Below are 22,822 nucleotides of genomic sequence, written 5' to 3'. Positions count from 1 at the left end.
AAAACTACACACTCAACAAAGAATAAGTCTTGCTATAGTTGTCTTTTTCCTTTATTAGCATATATTCGAGAACATTTGATATAAGAAAAAGTAGAGAACAACTACAAAAGATGAACAACCTTCATCAACATAAATAGATATTCTTGTGATTCCACCTCAAATACATGTGCATAAATGTGGAAGGCCTGCCATTCGACACAAATACAAAGGAGGACTGTTAGGATAAAAGAATATATGTCAACAAAACGAAACAATCATAACAGTAGAAGTGCTGGAGTGGTGCACTGAACTTATAAATCATAATCTTTTTTTAATTGTCAGACACAAGACAATATTTTCCATGATTCAAATACAAATAACATTTCATCGTAAACATCAAGGGTTTCAGTGTACATGTGGGAGGTATTTAAACATTCCTGCGAAAAACGTTCCTGATAAAATCATGAAACAAGTTTGGCTCCTAAAATAAAATACAGGAACTGCTTTGACACAAGCAAACATAAGGTTAGTGTATAAGAACAGTTCACAATGCCCGACAAATCTTCCTTAGCAGTATCAAATGAAGAAAGTGCTAAATAAAAATGGATAACTGCAAAGTAATTTCCGTCCAAAAGCAAGACGGCTTTCTCATTTATTCACTTTCTCTTACAAAGTGAATTTCTTGATCTTAAAAAAAGTGCTTCACGGAGTAAACAGAATCATTCATTGACATTCACCGGTTTACCTTTGCAAATATAAAATGGCTATTGTGACACACAATATTCCAGTTAAAGCTTGATTAGATTTTTAAAGATAAAACTGCAATGTAAGGTTTGTGCAAATATTACGTTCCGGTGACAGTGTAAAGCTCTTCTTTCTCATTTTTACATAACTTATACCCGCAGATTTTGTGTGTCCAGCCCCAGGGTGGGACGTGTTTTTCACGGGGCGGCAGGAGGAAGACCACGCTTGTCGCTACCATCACGTGCCATATGGAATGAGTGTAGAAGTAGTTAATGTCGGTCTGTGCGAAGACGTACACGCAGACTCCAATAACTGCAGACACGATGCCCGGCAGTAAGAACAAGACCCAGCGACGCCATGACGGCGGGTAACAGTGGTGACGTTTCACACTTCGATAGATCTGTTAAGGAACAGAAATCGATTGCTTTATAAATGTATGCATAAGGCAGATGCCTTTTTCCAAAGCGACTTGAAGTGAATTCAAGCAATACATTGTTAAAACTTTGTGCAATTTCTAGAATTTGAGCCCATGACTTTAACGTTGCTAGTGAGATGCTTCTCGGGTTAAGGTACAGGAAAGCTTTTCATCAACACATTTCTGTGACATTTAAACAACTCAAATCAAGATTTTTGCATCAGGACATTATTCTTTGGGGTATCAAAACTTCAATATTTAAAATGACACATGAAGGTTTTAAATGACATACAAAGTCAAAAAACATCAAACACAGTCTGACGATACAGTATGTCGCTCTGGAATTTTTAAGTTTCAATCTGACATTTAAGTAAAACTGAGTAATTCACATATATTCTGCAACAACTTATTTACATTCATGTTGTGAACATTATGGGACTTTGTAGACACATAACCTTTTTATTCCCAAAGTCAAGAGGAAAAACGTTCAAGCTTAATATCTCAAAAATGCTCAGGGTGTAGATAAAACCTTATCATTTCATGGCAACGAATAGATTAAAATAATAAATAGTGATTTATAAGTAGTGTTAAAGCCAAGCTTACCCAGGCAGTGACCATGATGACCAACGAAAAGATGACGGGGCCTAACAGGTTCCACAGCCCCCTGCGATCCAACTGCATCGCCATGGAAATGACAAGAGTGCCCCCCATAAACAACATCTAAAATGCAAGAAAAATATCCAAATAATAAAAAAATCATAATAACACTGTAGTATATAAATAGCTTTGAACATCTCTGAAAGAAATGCAATTGTTGCAAACCACTACTTCGCTATTACTACTGCGTTGCTATTCAGCTGGCGAGCTTTACTGAATTTCAGCATGTTACAATCTGATAGTGAAGGATTTCCAAGTGCTTGCTTATCAACAGGGTCAGTAAAAATAGCTTTGTGACCTTGTGAAGGGTTGCTACCCAACAAACATACATCAAGTACAGAAACATGCAGAGATGATTTTCTTAAAGAACAGGAAAATCTTGTTTGACATGCTATTTAAAGCTCATACCAATAGATTCATAGTTGCCGATCTCATGGAAAACTATAGCGCTGTACTCACATATTTGACCGGCTCCAGGAGTCGTGCCATGCACAGGATGGTGACCCACACTGACACAACAGAACCCAAGAAATCACAGAACTGGAGAGTGTCGTAGTCCATGATACACATGACGGTCACACCGGGCTGGTCACATGCATGATAAAACTACAAACACACACTTGGTTAGGTATACCGCATATATAGGATTATAAATGTTAAGGCACATTTGTATTCATTTCTGTTGACAACAAACATTTTTGACTATTTTTATAAAGAGCAGCTGAAAGACAATACAAACAAGAGAATGTTGTTCTCTTACCGTTGAGAAGAACATGGTAAAGAAGTATACAGCGGCCTCAGTGTGATAGCCTCTATGAAGCGCCACAATGATGGGTGGAATGAAGAAGAGGTTACTGAGTGTGAGGAGCAGAGCTGCAGCCATCTGACGAGAGAACGACTGCGCAGTCGAGCCATCCGTACAGCTCCATCCCTGCCAACCTGCCATCAGAAATCCAGTAAGAGCCAATTCAGACTATAATGTGTTTACTTTCTCTGAGTGCGTGTTTACCAGCTTTGCACACACACGCGGCATAGAGGTAACCGTTTGTGCGCAGAAGTCTGCACTCTCCGTACGGCCCGCAGTCCTCGATGCAAGCGGTGATGCTCACAGATACACTGACCACGGCTGATGCATTTGTGCAGTCAACACTGGAAGGAAAATATTATGGTATATAACACATAGATATAAAGCAACGGCAAAACAGCTACAGAACACCATGTACTTATATTTGACCAGATTTAAATGAATTTCTTTAGTTTCAGTAAACTATAAACTTGGCAAAAATGTGCAAAGTAAGACCTCGTGTCTGTTAATGCAGTAGGTGTTTAATGTTGTGCTCTATGGGACGCGTTTAAACAATATACCCTATACTGACCTGTCATTGCAGAGCGTCTGCAGGCTGAGGTACCACATCGCAGCCTCTGGAAAAGGAATTCTCAACTGCACACGTGATTCTTTTTTGCTCACGCTCAGAGAATATCCCTGTGCGAACGCTAGAGGCGCACACACACACAGAACATGCATGTCAAATGAGTCACGCAAGACATGAAGCATAATACCTGATTGCTCACATATGGCTAACCTGTATAGCATTGTTTGCTAGTGTTGACATTAATTACGGGAGCTGCAGGTGTCAGGCATGCATTGACGCTTCCAAATCCACCAATCAGAGCACTCTGTCACAATCACATGACAAATTAAGTATGCCAGCACTATATATAACGTAAACATGTCATTTATAATATACACGTGGATGCTTACAGAGTTCAAAAGGAGCTGTACGACAAATGTACCCCCGCTGTCTGTGGGAGAGTCCAGATCCAGTGTGAGGACGGTCGGGAGGTCAGAGGTCACACTCAGGTTGCTGGATACTATGAAGCGTAGTGAAAGCACATCCTGTTCGTCTCTGAATACGGTCGGGCTCCTCATGCACACAGGGTCGGAACTGTTACCAGGCTGTCCCTGCTGGTCCGTCACAGAAAGAGATGCGTTGCCGGGGGCAACGGAGCTGTTGCTTCGGGGGAAAATGAATGCCGAGGTGTTGAAATCCAAAGAGACGCTTAAAGGTTTGCAACCCACTGTATGAAAACGAGGAAACATGGAATTTAAAGAATGTGAGTGGCGCAAGACAGGCAAACAGCTACTGAGGGAAACAGAAGTGGTAGATGACCTATGACATTGGCGGAAATGATGAAATCCACTGTGGTGTTAAGTTGACTGGTCTTGATCGCAACTAGCACCCAGGTGTTCCACGGAGGGGTGGAGAGTGATGAAGAGCAGGGCTCTAAATGTGAACAGTTCACTGTCACTACAGAGCCGGGCCTTAAAGTGCTGACGCCGAGGGTGATCGAGAGCGCGGCATCATTTCCCTTCGAAGAGATGTTCCGGATGAAAACATCCAGTTTGGAGGAGAACTCTGGGACAAAAACCCTAAAAAGAAAAACGCATTGCATTTTAACAATAAAAGAATAAAGCAAACACACACCACACAGTGACACCTCTTCGCAGTTATTTAAAATAAAAAAAAGTGGTCACAGCTACAATATTAGTAACTACGGTATTAGTATTTTGAATGAAGAAATGAAACACGTTTTAAGACTAATAGAAATAGTTGGCATTTTCAACAGAAATTACAAAAGCAAAATATCCTTTTCAAATAAAACTTTTTGTATGGCTTCATAAATTACAAGCAGCACCACTATTTATACTCGCAATGCATACAACTGTATCTTATTTATAGATCTTGTCTGCAAGTGAAGAGTGTCTTTACAACTTTCTGCAGACACATTCTGTGCATGCCTTTAAGTAGCAATAACAGTAATGTCTAACAAAGACAATGTGCGTAAGAAACCAACAATGACATTATAAAGAGCGCAATCTTTTTAACACACAATAGCACATACTTAAACAGAGCTGATGCTTCGTCTGCTTTTAGCGTTTGATGGAGAGGAATGTTGTGAGTCAGGACTGGCAGGTCAGCCGCTCTCCTCACAAACATCTGTGGCTGAAACAAATACGAGCAAGACGGCAATCCCTACAACAGAAAAACACACGTCGCTCTTCTATTCTTTGGAAGAAAAGCATTCGCCGTTTAAACAAAAAAAGATAAACGTGAACCTGCTGCTCGATCTTGCCGTCATCCTTGGGCATGTGAGCGGCCAGGAACCAGTCGCCAGGCTTGGGGTGGGTCACATTGAACAGTGTTGCATTACTGCTCTGTCCACTTGGAACAGTCAGTGTGATGTTGTGGGCGAGAGCGACTGACGTTGAGTTCGGGAACTCTGTGTTGATGGGGTTGATGACCGGTGGCGCTCCTGACCTAAAGTGCCTTGTGATTCGGATTAGATTGACAAAAATCAATGCAAATTTATGTGAATTCGACTTTACTGTCCACTATCTTCAGTCTGCCTTTGATATACAGTAGTATGGTTACTATGCCAACAGAGGATTAATTGACGGCATCACATATCCACATAAACGATACACCACGGAAGTGAATGAAATGTATGCATACACAGTAATGTCCTGGTTGCCGCAGTTCATCACGGACCCCCTCGTGACCGTGAGCAGCCACCGGGCGAGCACCGTGTCCTCCGGGACCCTGAAGTGATGGAGCCGAACGTTTCCGAACCAGCTGTATTTGGACAACTTCTGGGGCGTTTTAGAGTAAACCCCGTTTAAGTAAGTTACGTCTAGGGGCAGAAAATGACATCACGAAACGTCAGAGGTAAACAAACAACCACAACGTGTGTGCCCGGCTACATTTAACCCTTTAATAACATGTTTGACCTTAAATACGTTTAAGAAAACAGGCGACACATTACGTTAGCGACACAACCGGCGTCGGATCGCTCGAACGCTTCAAAGACACGAACTCACCGTCGGATGAACAGCCAGCGATGGCATAAAGTAAAAGGCAAAGTGCAAAATGCTTTTCCATGTTTCAGTGTAAAATGTCTCTTGTCAGCCCATTGTTGTGCGTTTCAAAATATCAAGAAGAGTTCGAACACGCATCACTTCCTGGTTCAAGATTACGTGACTGCGTCCAGTTCTTGCGTCATGAATATGAATCATATACCATGACGTTCAGCCAGCGGATTGGATCGCAGTTAAACCTCATGAATATTAAGTAATCGGGAAAAAAGGACTCTTGATATACGACAGAGGCCGCCAAACCAAGTGAGAAAGATATAACGACAGTTTTGCCTTTGCATTAGGTCTTTTTGAAGGAAGTAAAATTACGTTTTAATCAAAAGCCATGTTTTATTCCTAAGACTAGCGAGGTTTGTGATTCCAAACATTCAGACTTCAGGTGATTTACAGTGATAAGGAGAAGACGACATACGGTGTCAACAGGCACTTTTCACAAGGACGCCATTTTCGCAAAGCAGTGTATCGTAACTTCCGTTTAGCAAAAAAAGAACTTCCGTTTTGCAACAGTTACTGGTCAAGACCATAAGATCATTATTGTGTTAAGTTTCAGGCATGTCATTATTTAGTAACGTTGTTGATTGACGCTTATTCTAGCATCTTTGCTAACGCAAAAAGAAAACAAAACACTTACCATCATTATCAAACGGGTACTGTTAATCAAAGAATTTCTATCTTTTATTTAGCTTTTGATCTTGTCGTTAGCAACTTGTCATCTAGCTGTATTTATGGCAGCTGCGCATGGGATTGGTAAACTACATTCGTTAGCGGAAGTTACCATCCCCTGCTTCGATGCAGAACGGAAGAGGCGTGACGTCATGTGAAAAGGGCCAATACACTGTCATCTTCTGGTCAATAGCTACAACGTACTTAAGGTACCTTTCTATAAATGTAGAAAGTTACGTGACACAGCTGTCATTAAGACACAACAAAAATGTAGCAATTACATAAAAATATGTATTTTAAATAAATATGAGTTATCCGTTTTCTTAAAGAGTGTTTGTTCTACAAATGTCTATTGTGCAAAAATACATTTTGTGGTCGCTTTACTTAAAAGCTGTACAGGAAATTAACATACCACTTCTGTTGTTTGATTTTTACTTCAATAATTATTTTTATAGCCAAATCGTGTGTCATTGTAGATAGCTCTAACTTTGTGGCAAACTTTCTTTATAAATGAGATTAAAACAAACCTTTGAGATATTACTTTAAAAAGGGGAATCCAAAGCAGGGGCCAGTTGCATAAACATGGCCACTAAGTTAAGACTGTGTCTTAACAAATGTGACCCGTGGATCACAAAACCATTCTTAAGTCGCACTGGAGCATTTAAGGTAAAAGCCAAAAGGAGATTTTATGGTCAAAATGATAGATTTTTCTTTCATGCCAAGAATCATTAGCATATTAAGTAAAGATCATGTTCCAGGAAGATATTTTGTAATTTTCCTACCCTAAATATATAAAAACTTTATTTTTGTGAGTGGATGGCCTACAGTGCTTCTGATTAACAACTTGAAAGGCAATTTTCTCAGTTTTTTCTCACTCTCAGATTCCGTTTATAGTCATATAGCAACCCATACATCAGTAGAAAGCTTTATTATTCCGCTTTCAGATTGTGGGTAAAACTTTTTTTTTAAGTTTTTTTGTCCAGGGTCACAAATAGTCTCAAAAAATGTACGACTAGTCTAAGCATGCAACCAGCCCTGTAGTCTTTATTATAGATTTTTTAAATGCTAAATGTAATTATAAATTGATTAATTGTAATTCGATATATTGTTCACCGTATCAGATTTTTACCTTTATATATGTTTTTGGTTTTTTTTCTTAAAAGACCTAGTTTACCCAAAATGTATGAAATATTAGGAAAAGGATCCCCAAACAATTCTTAAAACTAAAACTCACTGCTTTATTCTTGCAAATAAACAACAGTGCTTTTTATTAAACAACTCCTTATGCAACATTGTTAAGATTTAATAATTTATTTTATTTACTGCAGGATTTTTCTGATGTAGTATTGTATGTGGTTCATGGATAGTTAAACCATTACATGCTCCCTCACAGACCAGGACTTGTTAAGTGTTCTTGTTCTCTAACATATGTTAGTCCAGATGCTACACTCTGGTCATTAGGGCCTATATTGCCCTGCCCGACTCTTATTTAACCCATGCACTACACACACACACACACACACACACGCTTGCTTTTTTGCCACCTCCTATCTATATACTTTCAAAAACTGTTTACCTGGCAAGATGGCACATAAGTTTGCACAATTCATATGTGTTTCCCTTTTGTATTTTTAAGCATAAGCCTTTGGACGAAAAGATAAACGCTTCACTAAAGCAAAAATTTAATTTATATGCCCAAACATTTGACATCAAACCTTTTGTGACTTATTATATTAGCCTTTTAAGCAACATCAGATATTGTTGTATATTATATTGTTGTGCATTTGAAAAGAAACATACTTTGACCTCATATAAATTGTATATACAAGGTCTAACACCACCACGCACAGGTAGGATAACATAATTTGCCTTGCTTGTCTTTTTAATGGGGTTTTATAAAGGGGCTCATTCAGAACTCAAAACAGCGTAAGATGCGATTTCACGCCCTTTTAGGTTTACCCTTAAGTGCCCACCCTGTACGAGATAAGCTCTGTAGTCTCGGACTGTTTGCATGCGTGTCTCTGTACATGTGTGTGTTAGTCGGGACACTTGAGCGTCCCCCGGCAGACGCGGCGTTATAGCGGCCGCCGCTTTGCGCCTGTTTCCGTTCCACTCTCCGGTTGCCGGGCGCCAAGACAAACTCATGGTCTGTTTAACCAGAACACAATTACAGACGTGCGTGTAAATATTTGCTCGGAAAACAGACTCACCTGAAGCGATGGGTATAAATGACCGAACCGAGAAATGCCCATAACGCGAAACGGAGAGCGCAAATTCAGAAGCCACATCATCCATACGGTAAGAGACTCACAAATGATGCATTACAAGATTGATCACTTTTCTTTCTTTTTCTCTTTCTTTCTTTCTTTCCTTCTTTCTTTCTTTCTTTCTTTCTTTCTTTCTTTCTTTCTTTCTTTCTTTCTTTCTTTCTTTCTTTCTTTCTTTCTTTCTTTCTTTCTTTCTTTCTTTCTTTCTTTCTCTCTTTTTCTCTTTCTTTCTTTCTTTCCTTCATTCCTTCCTTCCTTCTTTCTTTTTTCTTTCCTTCTTTCTTTTTTCTTTCCTTCTTTCTTTCCTTCTTTCTTTCTTTCCTTCATTCCTTCCTTCTTTCTTTCCTTCTTTCTCTCTTTCTTTCTTTCTTTCTTTCCTTCTTTCTCTCTTTCGTTCTTTCTTTCCTTCATTCCTTCTTTCTTTCTTTTTTCTTTCTTTCCTTCTTTCTTTCTTTCTTTCCTTATTTCTTTCTTTCTCTCTTTCTTTCATTCCTTCTTTCTTTCTTTCCTTCGTTCCTTCTTTCTTTCTTTCTTTTTTTCTTTCCTTCTTTCTTTCTTTCTTTCTTTCTTTCCTTATTTCTTTCTTTCTCTCTTTCATTCCTTATTTCTTTCTTTTTTTCCTTCTTTCTTTCTTTCTTTCTTTCTTTCTTTCTTTCTTTCTTTCTTCTTTTAACAAACCCCATCAAACATTGGCCAAAGCCAAAAACAAGAAAAAATGTCACCATTTACTCACCTTCGAGTTATAAAATCTGTATCCATTTATTTGTTCTGATGAACACAAAAAAATATATTTTTATATATTTTATATATTGATAAATATATTTATTTGTGTCCAAAAGGATCAATGGCCAAAAACGGACTAATTCTATTTTTTTACACTTGTTTTTTAAACAGAAAATATGATGGATATGTAATGATAACACATAATTTGCTTTGGCAAATTGTATTGGCTATTTTCCTATAATGCAGCTTTACATTGATACAGGTTTTTGCTGTTTTCTCAAGTTTGTGCGGTCGTTTGTTGGTTCGTATGGTGGTTTTAATTCAAACATTGGGCTATCATTTAAAACAATGGCTGTGTATTTCGTGTGCTACTTGTTGTCCAGCTGTTTCGTGGATTGTTTTGTATTTCTAATTGTTGTTTGGAGCAAACATTCCCTTGATTGGCTGTTTAATAGCAGATTTCCATCACGGCCACTATTGAGCCAATATCTTTTTTCTTTATCTTTATAGCATGGCAGCAAGCGTGATCAGACCGCTGAGTCATTTCGTTTTAGCGAGACCTCTGCAGGCTTGCTTCCTTTCTGTGGAGGATGAGAAGGAGACCGAGGACGAGTACGAAGAGGAGCTGAGGCAGGAGGGCGAAGACAGTTTGGAAGATGACGAGGATGTAGTCTCCATTGTGTCTCACGAAGAGGAGCCTTGGAGTTTTGACCCCACCCCCCATATCTCTGAGATGACCAATCAGCTGCTGCAGTTCGCCGAGCTCATCAGCAACGATGTCCAACGCTACTTTGGCCGGAGCCAAGACCCCGATACCTGCGACATTTATGCCGAGACGCCGTGTTCCAAAGTGGGGGGCCGTCAGCGCTACTATGCTGACTTCATCAAAGTTGCATCATCAGGGAAGGGGGAGGAGCCTGAGCCACTGGGGCCCCTTGCAGAGCTCTTTCAAGATGCTCAAAGGAAGGGGCGTGGTCTACCGATGAGCCAACGTCACCTGCCAATCAGCTTCTGGACAGAGCCTCTCTCACACCATGTGTTTAGTGATACAAACAGGCAGGAGAACTCATTCGGTATGGCCATCACGTCAGAGAGCTCCATTCACAACAATTCTTCATTGAGCATGTACAATAATACTAATGTTTGCACCATGACCAGCTCTTGCACTCCAGGGACTCTCAGTAGCCCGAGCACCCCAGATTTTAGTGATTTACTTGCTCACTGGGCCATTGATAAAGATACCAGTGAATTCAACTGTGACTTCCAGCTGCTATAGTATACATCTGAACACAAACGGTCCCATGCACTCCAAAGCAATCCTATTGTTCATAGTATCTTGTTGTCCGATAACCACAATAATCATTAAAGATTGTCCAAGCAAACCATTATTAGAAGCAAAAATGTTTTTATTACCATCACTGTTTTTTGAGAATGTATAAATATTGTGTTTTGTCGCATCCACTGGTGGATGCTTTCATTTGTTTTAGCAATATATCTCAATGTTTATCTTTTTATTTGTTCATTTCTTGCTTCAGTTTGATGTTTGTATTCTGGATACAAAATTGTTAATATTTTTTTTTGTGTAATAAAACGAACGTGCTGAAAAACTATAAGATAGAGCTTGCGGTGAGCAATTGCATCCAGAATAAAAGTTTATGTTTACATAATAGGAAAATATTTACATGTTTTTATTTATGGGGCCTATATATAATGTATATCAAATATTCAAATTTGCATGATTGAATTGATAAATACAAAATTAGTATGCACAGTACACAGACATATAATATGTAAACACAAACTTTTAGTGATGCGATGAATCGTTTCACAGCCCTACATATTTTGGTCAACGGTGTTCTCTTAATCTTTATTTTACAAATTTGTTTATTCATTGCCTTTAAAAACAGGAACATTGGTAAACCAACCTGGTTTTGACACATCTCTCTGTGATAGCCTACTCATCTTCCCTAAAGCAGCCTATACTCACACATGCACACACATAACTTATCATCTTCAATAGTTGCATGCTGTCCATATACACAAAAGAAATATGCGTTTGAACTCTTAAAGCGTAGATTAAAATACAATAGAGTCATGAAGACTGTGTATTTTAAACGTGTGGTCTTGAGATTTGCTTAAGTCTACATTTGCTTTTGCTTAAGGGCTTAAGTTACAATACCCCAGGGTAACAAACATATTTGCAGAAAAGCAACTGAAAAGCTACTTCTTCATTGCACATCTTCATCTCTGAGTGCTTACGTGTACGGGAGAAAACTCAACAGTTTACACAGCAAGTCACGTGACAAAGACTTGTGGTTGATCATTGCTAATTCAAACACAATTGTTATTAAATCGTTAAATCTTAAAATGCATAACTATCTCTCTACATTGTAGGCACACAATTACATTATGAATATGCATTGCATTGATAAAACCAACATTGCTGTCATTTTATCAGTGTAGGCTTTCCATTTTTATGCTGGATTAGATGTGATAACGCACTTAAAGACAACTTCACTGAGTTATTCTTGAAAGAAAGAAAGAAAGAAAGAAAGAAAGAGGAAATCATGTTCTTTATATTGTATTTGCAGTGTAATCTAATGCCTAACTGAACGGAACTGTCAGAGCACGTGGAGTGAGACCAGTAGTTTTGCACCACGCACGCTTTCTATAATGACTCGTCACTGTTGACTCTCTTATCAGCACCACATGATCGGACAGCAGCATGGACAGGATCATTTCAGCACCATCCGATCATGAGGCTCCTACCTGCACTGGCTTTCACCCTTCTTCTCTGCGCCTTGTGCGTAAGGGCAGACGAGCAAAAGGTCGAGGAAGACGTCAAGGAAAAGGTTGAGGAGCATGTTGAGAAAACAGAGGAGGACAACTCCGAAGAGCATCCAGAACCAGAAAAGACGGACGAAATTACAGAGGAGAAAAACGTCGTGGTGCTTCACAGCGTCAACTTCGACAGGGCGTTGAGTGAGAACAAGTACCTGCTCGTGGAGTTTTGTAAGTCGTTCTTATCCTTCGGCCAAATGCGCTTATTTTGCGCACGGCGAGCATTTTGGGACATTGCAAAAGAAGGAAGACACGTGCAGAAAAGTGAATGAAAATGAAAAGAAAGTATAGCATATTGACTTAAAAGTTGGTGCATGTGGTGGAAGTGGGGAAAAAAAGTTGAAATGCTGACGCAAACTTGACACATCATCTATTTAAAGCACAGGTGTTATTTCTCTCACGGTTAAAGCGGTTAAGTTATGCAAACTTTACGGCAATGTCATTCATAGTGGTACAACCTGCTTTAGACAGGCTGTAAAGAGCTAAATAGACATAAACTATATTACACGAAACTTACTATTGACTATTAATTCAATAGTATTTTTACGCAACCTATGCACAGGGCTTTACACACTGATATTTAGTTGAATAAAATGTGTTTTACTTAGAATATGTATTTGTAAATAGAATGTAATTACAATTAAAATGTAATAGATTTTCAGCGCAAATTGCATCTTTGAAAAAAGAACACGTCAACTTTTGCTTGAAATCTTTATTATATTTAAGTAAGAAAAAATCATATTGCAATTTAAGTTTTAAGATTTGCAATCAACTTTCCGTATACCTGTGTTTATAAAGATGCCCCGTGGTGTGGCCACTGTCGTTCCTTGGAGCCCATATATGCCGAGGTGGCTGAACAGCTCAAACAAGAGTCTTCCGATGTACGACTGGCCAAAGTCGATGCGACAGACGAGAGGGAACTTGGCAAAGAGTTCAACGTCGACGGTTTCCCCACAATAAAATTCTTCAAAGACGGCAACAGGCAAAGCGCCATAGATTTTACTGGTAATACTGGATTTGCTTAAATGCACAATGTGACATCCATTTGAGGGTTTGTATAGACATGATCTTGTCATTTGCATAGGAAAGCGAACTGTGAAGGGTATCAGGAGATGGCTGGAGCGACACACAGGACCGAGCGCTACTGTTCTCAGTGACGTCAAGAGCGCAAATGAACTGCTGGACTCAAACGACGTGGTGGTTGTCGGATTCTTCCAGGTAAACATGTTTGTAACGTTTAGGATCCAGCAACCTGTATATCCGCATCAGAATATACAAAGTACAATTTTTTTAGTTTTTCAAGTTGCATTTTGTAATAACGGAAGATCTTCTTGCATGAGTGTGCAATAGTTTCCAGGCTAATCTTCAGTTTTCTCTGTAACAGGATCTGGAGGGGGGGGATGCAAAGACTTTTTATGATGTAACTTTAACCGCAGTGGATGTCAACTTTGGCATCACAAGTAATCCGGAGCTCTTTAAGAAGTATGATGTGAAGGGCGATGCAGTGGTGCTCTTCAAAAAGGTAATTTTGAAGGCATATATTATCTTGAATATGAAACTTCTGAAGTTCTAAGACAAAAAGAAAGTATAGCGACAGTTCGCCCCCAAAAATATCATTTATTTACCCTCAAGTCTGCATACATTTCTTTGTTCAGATGTACACAGAGAAAGACATTTGGAAGAATGCTTGTAAACAGTTCTTTGCCACCATTGACTAACATACAGAGTAATAAATAACTGGAAATAGCTTTAATAAACGTCTTTGTTCTGTTAAACACAAAATATGAGATTTTGAAGACTATAGGAGAGCAAACAGTTCTGGGGCACTTTTGTCTTTAACTAAATCCTGGGTGTTTCGAATCAGACGACGTCACGCATCATTTCTTTTTTCGGGGCGCGTTCAATTGGCACGGGTACACAGAACAAATACATTTATAGAGATTTGGAACAACTTGAGGGTGAGTAAATGAAAACAACATTTTTCATTTTGGGTGAACTGTTCCTTTAATCTGTTATCTGCCAAATGTTTAGTAAGTCTTTGTGTAATTGTTTTAGTTTGATGATAAGCGTGCAGATATGTTGCTTTCCAAAGATGACAAGCTAGACAAGGATGACCTGATTTCTTTCATCAATTCCAACCGTGTAGAGCTTGTTATTACATTCAATGAAGAGGTAACACCTATTAAAGTTACTATTCTAACTTAAAACAACAAAATTATAAGCGGTTAAGCGTTTTACTTTTATCTTTTCGTTCTAGAATGCTGAAAATATTTTTGGCTCCAAGATCCATAAGCACTTTATTCTATTCATAAATTCAACTGTGGAATCCCACAATGCACTGCTGGAGGATTTTAGAGTGGTTGCCAGCGAGTTTAAGGACAAAGTGAGTTTTCTAAGTATTTATAAACACTTCAAAAACTGTGTGTTTACTTTGAACTCTGCCTGTGTTCTCCCTTTTTCAACATGAAATGACAAATAATGTGTTAAAAAGATGTGTTAAACAAAAAATTTGTTATTATTAAACACATTTTGTTTTGAGAGTGTATACTACACACATTTGTTTGTGCCGTTTAATGTACGTTTATGCTATATGCACTTTTTAATTCAGAAGTCAACAGTCATGTTTTTAATAAAATATTCCTGCTATTAGGTGCTCTTCATCAAGCTTGACAGTTCATCTGACAAAGTGGTCCACGTGCTAGAATACTTCGGTCTTTCTGTAAATGATGTTCCTACTACTCGCCTCATCAACACAGAGACCGTAATGAAATACGCAATGAATGGAACAGTCATCAATAAAGACACATTAAGAGCGTTTTGCCAGGGAGTGCTGGATGGTACAGTAAAGGTGTGTATTTGTTTTAACCATCCTTTTCCATTTATAGAATATGTACCTTTAACTTGACATAGGTCAAGATAAAATTTGTAAAAAGTTATAATAAAAATGTCACCCCCACGAATGCTGCATTTACAATTTCTGGCAGATAAACCTCATAAAAGTGAAGAAAACGGCAACACTTCCGTAAGTTTAGTAAATGTATGATTGTGAAGAAAGTTAAAGAGGAGTAAACAACGTTATGCAGTACTTACGTTGTTTTGAACATCTTCAGGTGTTTGCTAGACAGTTTTTTTCAGAGTTTTAACGCATTATTGCATGTTATTTGCTTAAAAGTGGATGTTTACTTTAACCTTTCAACCTATTACAATGTGTGAATGGTGTCTGTCACAGTGTTTGTAAAATGGGGGTCCAATGTCAACGAAAGTACCAAGTTGGAAATCTCATCTGACTTTCCATGTTAAATGTAACGCTGCACTTTTTAAAGAGTATACCAAGAAAGTTTGTCAACTTGTTTAATAAAACACTTTCAATATAGCCCTATTTGAAGAGTCAAGAAATTCCAGAAGACTGGGACAAGAATCCTGTTAAAGTCCTTGTAGGGAAGAACTTTGCCGAAGTGGCTTTTGATGGCACTAAGAATGTCTTTGTGGAATTCTGTAAGTTACGCCGCTTCTCAAATTCAAATAAAAGCATGCAAACCCCCACTAACGTGGTCTGTGTTTCCGTCTCACAGATGCTCCTTGGTGTGGCCACTGTAAGGAGCTGGTACCTATCTGGGATGAGTTGGGTGAGAAGTACAAAGACCATGAGAATATAATCATCGCTAAAATGGATGCCACAGAAAATGAGGTGGAGGTGGTCTCAATACAGGGATTTCCCACGTTTAAATACTTTCCTGCTGTGGCTGAAAAGAAGGTGAACAAAAAAATGATGCAGCGTTAATTATAACAAAGGATTACTTCACCTTTAAAACATTGTGAAATGAAACATGACTTTGAAGGTACTAAAAAAACACAATTCTCTAAATGAAATCAGATTGTCGACTATAATGGACTGAGGGATTTAGAGACGTTCTCAAAGTTCCTGGATAATGGTGGAGTGTTACCAGAAGGAGAGAATGAAGAGGATGAAGATGATGAAGATGATGATGAGGATAAAGATGATGTAAGTCAAAAGTGTATAAATGGGCATTAAACAGCTTTAATAGTGTCATTTATTTATGTGTGCTGGTGTGTCTCAAACTCTCCTTGTGACCTTCAGGTGTCAGCTGAACCGACCGTGGAGTCCCCAAAAGCTACAAATGAAACCAGCAAGGATGAGCTGTAAAACAAGATAAATCAACTGAAATGAGCAGCATGAGCCCATGTATCGCAATGTCACTTCTGCACTGGACAATTTCAGTTATAAAAATTCTTTTTTTTGGAACTTTTTTTTTTAATTACAATATTCTGTTAAAGAAAATTTGTATGAGTGAGTTTCATGAAACCATGTCATCCAGTTCATAAAAGGACCCCAAAATAAAAAAATATTTAAATGAAATAAAAAGAATAAAACTCTGTTGTTGTATAACTGTCCTTTATAACATTCAAAATAATCTTACTCTCAAAGTTGGCCAAGATCCCTGTTAATCTAGTGGGCCAAGATCCCTGTTAATCTAGTGGGCCAAGATCCCTGTTAATCTAGTGGGCCAAGATCCCTGTGAATCTACTGGGCCAAGATCCCTGTTAATCTAGTGGGCCAAGATCCCTGTGAATCTAGTGGGCCAAGATCCCAGTTAATCTAGTGGGCCAAAATCCCTGTGAATCTAGTGGGCCAAGATCCCTGTTAATCTAGTGGGCCAAAATCCCTGTTAATCTAGTGGGCCAAGATCCCTGTTAATCTAGTGGGCCAAGATCCCTGTTAATCTAGTGGGCCAAGATCCCTGTGAATCTAGTGGGCCAAGATCCCTGTGAATCTAGTGGGCCAAGATCCCAGTTAATCTAGTGGGCCAAGATCCCTGTGAATCTAGTGGGCCAAGATCCCTGTGAATCTAGTGGGCCAAGATCCCTGTGAATCTAGTGGGCCAAGATCCCTGTGAATCTAGTGGGCCAAGATCCCAGTTAATCTAGTGGGCCAAGATCCCTGTGAATCTAGTGGGCCAAGATCCCTGTTAATCTAGTGGGCCAAGATCCCTGTGAATCTAGTGGGCCAAGATCCCTGTTAATCTAGTGGGCCAAGATCCCTGTGAATCTAGTGGGCCAAGATCCCTGTTAATCTAGTGGGCCAAGATCCCTGTAGTGGGTTAAGATCCCTCTTTAGCCAAGATCCCTGTAAATCTAGTGGGCCAAGATCCCTGTAAATCTAGTGGGCCAAGATCCCTGTGAATCTAGTGGGCCAAGATCCCTGTAGTGGGTTAAGATCCCTCTTTGGCCAAGATCCTAAATCTAGTGGGCCAAGATCCCTGTAGTGGGTTAAGATCCCTCTTTAGCCAAGATCCCTGTAAATCTAGTGGGCCAAGATCCCTGTGAATCTAGTGGGCCAAGATCCCTGTTAATCTAGTGGGCCAAGATCCCTGTAGTGGGTTAAGATCCCTCTTTGGCCAAGATCCTAAATCTAGTGGGCCAAGATCCCTGTAGTGGGTTAAGATCCCTCTTTAGCCAAGATCCCTGTAAATCTAGTGGGCCAAGATCCCTGTAAATCTAGTGGGCAAAGATCCCTGTTAATCTAGTGGGCCAAGATCCCTGTAACTCTAGTGGGCCAAGATCCCTGTAAATCTAGTCGGCCAAGATGCCTGTTATAAGTATCTCCTGTTCAGTTCTGTCTCTAGTTTTGCCCCCTCGCGGGAAGTTTTTGGTTTGCTTTCTGTTTACTCTTTTAGTTACATTGTCTGTCCCCCATGGTGTTATTTAATTTGCGAAAGGCATTTATTAATGAAACAAAATCTACACATCATTTTTCATAATCAAATGTAAACATTGAACAAACTTTGTGCCCAAGTTAAAAGGCACGCAGTCCGTACATGTCATTAATACTGCGCGCATTCGAGTTATGCTCTATGGATCATCAGTAGCCTGTTGCGCGTTCTCGTTACGCGGAAGTGCTCGTAATCTTGTTATGCTCTATTCCAAGGAATTTGCATCACTTTAAGGCATTGTTGTTATGCTTTTGTTCTCAGTGATGTGTGATTACACACGCAAGAAAAACAACACTGTATTTAAAGCAGACTAAAGCAAATAGAATCCGGTTTAAAACGTGTAATTTAGAAATGGTGTAAACGTGTTATCTTTTATTTCCAATGTCTATATCCTAATGTATTCTAAAGACACAGCCTGGATGCCAAACAACAATTTATAACAAGTATAGACACAGCTTAACTAAATACTTTAAGTAGGAAATACATTGTGTCAGGCATTTATTTTACTATTTTAATCTGGGAGGTTCACTACCGACCTTCCTTTTTACTGCAATGGAATGTAAAGATAGGATTAAAAAGGAGTGAGTAAGACACAGATGTCACAATACACTGAAGCATCTTGACACTCAGGTAAGAATAATTCAGCTCTTGTTTTTATCTGCTAATAATATATGATACACTCATTGAAGGAGAATAGACAACATGTTCAAGTACATTAAGAAGAGAAACGCATGTAATGAGAGATTATGAACAATTTGTGTCATTTCAATTGAACTTGTGTTAAACATTAATGATTTTAGGCCACTAAAGATATAACTTGAGGAAAGACAGAACATTGCCAGCTCACTATAAATGCAGTTCAATAGAAACGAGAAAAATTATGTTGCTTAAATGATGCCATGTAAATTGTGATTCCAGCAAATTGTGGTTAGACATAATTCAAATAAAAATGTCCATTACAATTCAGAACGGTAAGGCTGTTAAAAAATAACTATTCTTCAGAAGAGAAGAGCATCCAACATATAAAGACATTGTGATCACCTTTGTATCCCTATGAAGCGCTTAAACAATAAAAGATCTTGCCCCCCATTACCTCCCATATAGTAGGAACATTTCTTTATCTTTGTTTTGTTTTGTTGAACACAAAAGAAGACGTTTGGAAAAATGTAGGACAGCAAACAGTTCTGGGGCACTTTTGACAATACCATTGTATATGTTCCTACTATGCTACTAGTCAATGGGGGCGAAATCTGTCTGGTTACAAGCATTTTTCCAAATCGTTTTCCGTGTTCATCATATCAAAGACATTTGTACAGATTTGGAACAACTCGAGGTGAGTAAATGATGACATCATTTTTTATTTTTGAGGGAAGTATCCCTTTAACTTAACATAAACCTTTTACCACATTTATTGATTTCACAAACAAAAGTGTTTAAAGGCTTAAACTTAAAGTCTAAAACTTAACTAAAAACAATAAGGAAACTCTGTTCATGCCAGAAATTTAGTTTCCCAGTCAAATCATGTACAACTACAGTTTTTCCAACAACTCCATTTTTGCCTTGATGAAAAGCTGGGTTCTTTTCGAGCACGTCAATTTACATTGATTTTCTACTATCAAATTTAAACTCAAATCTGAACTTCCATTCACTTATGCTTCGATAGATTAAAAAAATGGACACCCCATCATATCCTGCTGCTGCCGAGAGCACCACCCCACATTCCTCACCTTCCTCTTACCATAAGAATAATGCATTTCCCATCCTTGAAGGCCTTCCAGAGAAGTCACCACTCCCATACTCTGAGGTCTCAGATCCTCCCACAGGTGCGTTCTTCACCTGGCAGTGATGCTTCTTAAAACATTTCATCAACTTCTACGAAAGCAACTTTTATTATTATTTTACTTTATTAACTTTTATTTAACACATATTCTGGTTCATGTTTGTGTATAGATATGATTCAACAGCAAGCAGACCTGTTTGGTGCAGACTGGTTTCAGAAGCTTGATATGACCAGTGAACAACTAAAGTGTTCAGGTCTGTCCAATGCTAAAATGCTTAAATATATTTTATTTATGTTAATCAATTATTTAGCAACAAGTCCCCACTTAACTTTTATAGAAAAAAACTTTTACCGACCAAACAGTAGATGGCGCACAATAGGCATACCTTAAGTACTTGCATAGGCAACTTAAAGGAAGCTATTTCTGTCATACAACACCACGTCCTCTCGACTTAAATGGACATCTGACATCCACTTTACTGTACCATGAATTGTATTTCAAATTCATTTTTCCTCTCACACTCACACATTATCCTTTGTAAAATATAATAACCTGCTTTTACTCCACTCATGCCTTACTTAAATAAACACAGTAGTAGACATACTAGCTTTACCATTTATCAAACTTTGGTAAGCATCAAAAAATGATATATTTCTGTGGGAAAACAGTTACAGCAGAGGTCCTTAATTAAGATAGGTAAAGGATAAAGCGCACTGTAGTACATATAGGTCTTTGTAAAACAATGTGAGCTTTCTGTGCTAACAATTATGTCAAAACATTTTTGTTCAGAGATTTTGCACTTAAACACATAAATTACAGTTTTTCTCAATTGTTTACATACAAATATTGGCACTTGAGACACAATGACCACAACACGTAACTCGTGCACCAACCCCCTGAACCAATTCTGCTAAACTACAAGCACAATTCCTGCTTTGCACTCACATTGCAGTTCTAAAATACACTTTCTTCAAAACACTACACACAATTCTCTGCATTTGGCACAATGAAAAAATCACTTGTTTTCACAAACCGCCATTCATGTGTGACATGGGTGTCACAAATGGGTGACAGGTACATGGGCTGAAACTGGTATTTGACACCAAAAAATAAAACAAACAAGACAAAGACAAATACGTTTTATTAAAATTGAATGTAAATGTTGTTAAAAAATATTTAAAAGTGAAGCTGTTATGAGATACACATACAATTAACTTAATTCAGTGTTCTTGTGTGGTTGCCTCATTATTTTTACACGAAGAAATATAGCAAAGTCAATTTGCCAAAGGTTAACCTGAAAACTGGTCTTGTGGCCCCCTCTAGCGGTTGACTAAAGAATGGCTACTAATTATTTCAGGGTTGTTAAACATCAGTCTTCATTTTAAGGGGCATTTATTATCTTGTCTTTATGGTCCTTCACATAATCGTTGGCAAAGTTAACAATATTTAGTACTGCATTTAAAATCAGAATATCCAGTTCTGTGTTAGTGGCATGTTCGTCATGGTAGTTTTTTATAGGATAGATGGTGCACAAAGGAACTCCAAGTCTAGCATGGCACTGCTCCACCTATGATATATATTATATTCAGTATATTCTCCTTTGTCTACATGTTAATATTTTTCCAGATGAAAAATGTGTTTAGCATTATAGCGAAAACAGGTAAAGTAGTCACCTTTTGTTTAATGTTTCTGCTTCTGTAGACATTTCTATTGTTGCTTTTAACCTGTTGACATGCTTCATCTACCTTGGTCATGATTATGACTTGAGGGATGTCTGTGAACAACAACCAATGAACAAATTTATGGTATAAGTAATGATTAACTCCCAGGCTGGAAAATTCTTTCAACAAGTTTTCTTTCTTATCGTCACTGAAATTAGTTTAAAAAATGAATTAAAGTGGTGAAAAGTGGAAATAAATATAGGTTCCGTTGATCCGTCATCACATCTATAAGAACTGAACAGTTATGTGACTGATTTTGTCAGTGGATACATTAAGGTATGCATAACGGAATACACATCTTCTTCTTATTATAATTATTATTATTATTATTATTATTATTATTATTAATAACACATTTTAAAAAGTCAAATAAAGTGAAATAAGACGTACTGTAATTAACCCAATTTGTGCTGAAAAAATAAGTATATATACACTCACTTAAAGGATTATTAGGAACACTTGTTCAATTTCTCATTAATGCAATTATCTAATCAACCAATCACATGGCAGTTGCTTCAATGCATTTAGGGGTGTGGTCCTGGTCAAGATAATCTCCTGAACTCCAAACTGAATGTCAGAATGGGAAAGAAAGGTGATTTAAGTAATTTTGAGCGTGGCATGGTTGTTGGTGCAGACGGGCCGGTCTGAGTATTTCACAATCTGCTCAGTTACTGGGATTTTCACGCACAACCATTTCTAGGGTTTACAAAGAATGGTGTGAAAAGAGAAAAACATCCAGTATGCGTCAGTCCTGTGGGCGAAAATGCCTTGTTGATGCTCGAGGTCAGAGGAGAATGGGCCGACCGATTCAAGCTGTCACATATATACAAAGGGAAAAAGAGACATACAACACTTCACAATACTGACATGTCAGTTTTTCTCAAAACTACAACATCACAACCACAATACAAAACGTATTTGTTGTTAGGAAAGGGGAGTTTAATAGTGACATTTTACAATTTTTCCAGCACAATAAAGCCTAACCCATGAATTGTATGAAAATATGCAGCTCCGGTCTGATCGGGTTTATGCAACTTCAGGTCGAACAGGATTTTATGAGCTTGCCTGAGAACATATTTGTAACCGGTGTAAGAATGATGCTGTAAACAATTCAGAGACTCCCTGTCATAATGCAAAACTGTGCAAGTTAAAATATATCAAATAAAATACACAATAAGTGCCTTCCTCGTGTTGTTCTTTCTGCAAATCTTTTGTTGACTTGCGTTCATTTGTGTGTGTGTGTGTGTGTGTGTGTTTGAGCAAATGTGTGTGTATTGTGCATTGTCCGACATCTGTAACGACATCTGTAATGACAATGAGACGTGTCCAGGCACAGTACCAGTCTATTCTGCTCATGTTTCCATT

The 22,822-nt window shown here is 38.3% G+C and overlaps 3 protein-coding genes across 6 annotated transcripts; 2 read left to right on the top strand and 1 right to left on the bottom strand.

Annotated features, from left to right (window-relative positions):
* Positions 1-24: 24 nt before the first annotated feature.
* On the bottom strand, positions 25-6,460 carry pgap6 (post-glycosylphosphatidylinositol attachment to proteins 6). 2 transcript variants are annotated; one of them, XM_079462514.1, is made up of 13 exons: positions 6,361-6,460; positions 5,311-5,488; positions 4,914-5,124; positions 4,700-4,830; positions 3,967-4,226; positions 3,558-3,874; positions 3,379-3,472; positions 3,172-3,289; positions 2,805-2,944; positions 2,556-2,734; positions 2,255-2,401; positions 1,742-1,858; positions 25-1,123 (listed from the first exon to the last, which is right to left on the bottom strand). In XM_079462514.1, exons 2-13 carry the CDS (start codon positions 5,337-5,339, stop codon positions 824-826), a joined length of 2,043 nt encoding a protein of 680 aa, XP_079318640.1. In that variant the 5' UTR covers positions 5,340-5,488; positions 6,361-6,460; the 3' UTR covers positions 25-823. The 2 variants fall into 2 exon arrangements, with proteins under 2 accessions (XP_079318640.1, XP_079318639.1); XM_079462513.1 differs by lacking the exon at positions 6,361-6,460 and adding an exon at positions 5,676-5,865.
* On the top strand, positions 5,231-11,047 carry percc1 (proline and glutamate rich with coiled coil 1). Of its 3 annotated transcripts, none has more exons than XM_079462516.1 (2): positions 5,231-5,477; positions 9,893-11,047. In XM_079462516.1, the coding sequence occupies exon 2, from the start codon at positions 9,894-9,896 to the stop codon at positions 10,656-10,658; it is 765 nt and encodes a 254-aa protein (XP_079318642.1). In that variant the 5' UTR covers positions 5,231-5,477; position 9,893; the 3' UTR covers positions 10,659-11,047. The 3 variants fall into 3 exon arrangements, with proteins under 3 accessions (XP_079318642.1, XP_079318641.1, XP_079318643.1); XM_079462515.1 differs by lacking the exon at positions 5,231-5,477 and adding an exon at positions 6,241-6,601; XM_079462517.1 differs by lacking the exon at positions 5,231-5,477 and adding an exon at positions 8,577-8,690.
* Positions 11,048-12,113: 1,066 nt separating this feature from the next.
* Positions 12,114-16,576, top strand: pdia2 (protein disulfide isomerase family A, member 2). The gene is made up of 11 exons (XM_079463266.1): positions 12,114-12,394; positions 13,022-13,228; positions 13,308-13,441; positions 13,608-13,745; positions 14,279-14,395; positions 14,481-14,606; positions 14,874-15,071; positions 15,598-15,718; positions 15,796-15,977; positions 16,098-16,226; positions 16,323-16,576. The coding sequence occupies exons 1-11, from the start codon at positions 12,139-12,141 to the stop codon at positions 16,386-16,388; spliced, it is 1,674 nt and encodes a 557-aa protein (XP_079319392.1). The 5' UTR covers positions 12,114-12,138; the 3' UTR covers positions 16,389-16,576.
* The last annotated feature ends 6,246 nt before the right edge of the window (positions 16,577-22,822 follow it).

Source organism: Barbatula barbatula (genome assembly GCF_947034865.1).
Source record: "Barbatula barbatula genome assembly, chromosome: 8".
Taxonomy (NCBI): domain Eukaryota; kingdom Metazoa; phylum Chordata; class Actinopteri; order Cypriniformes; family Nemacheilidae; genus Barbatula; species Barbatula barbatula.
The sequence above is the reverse complement of the archived record's forward strand: the minus strand, read 5'-3'. Positions and strand labels throughout refer to the sequence as shown.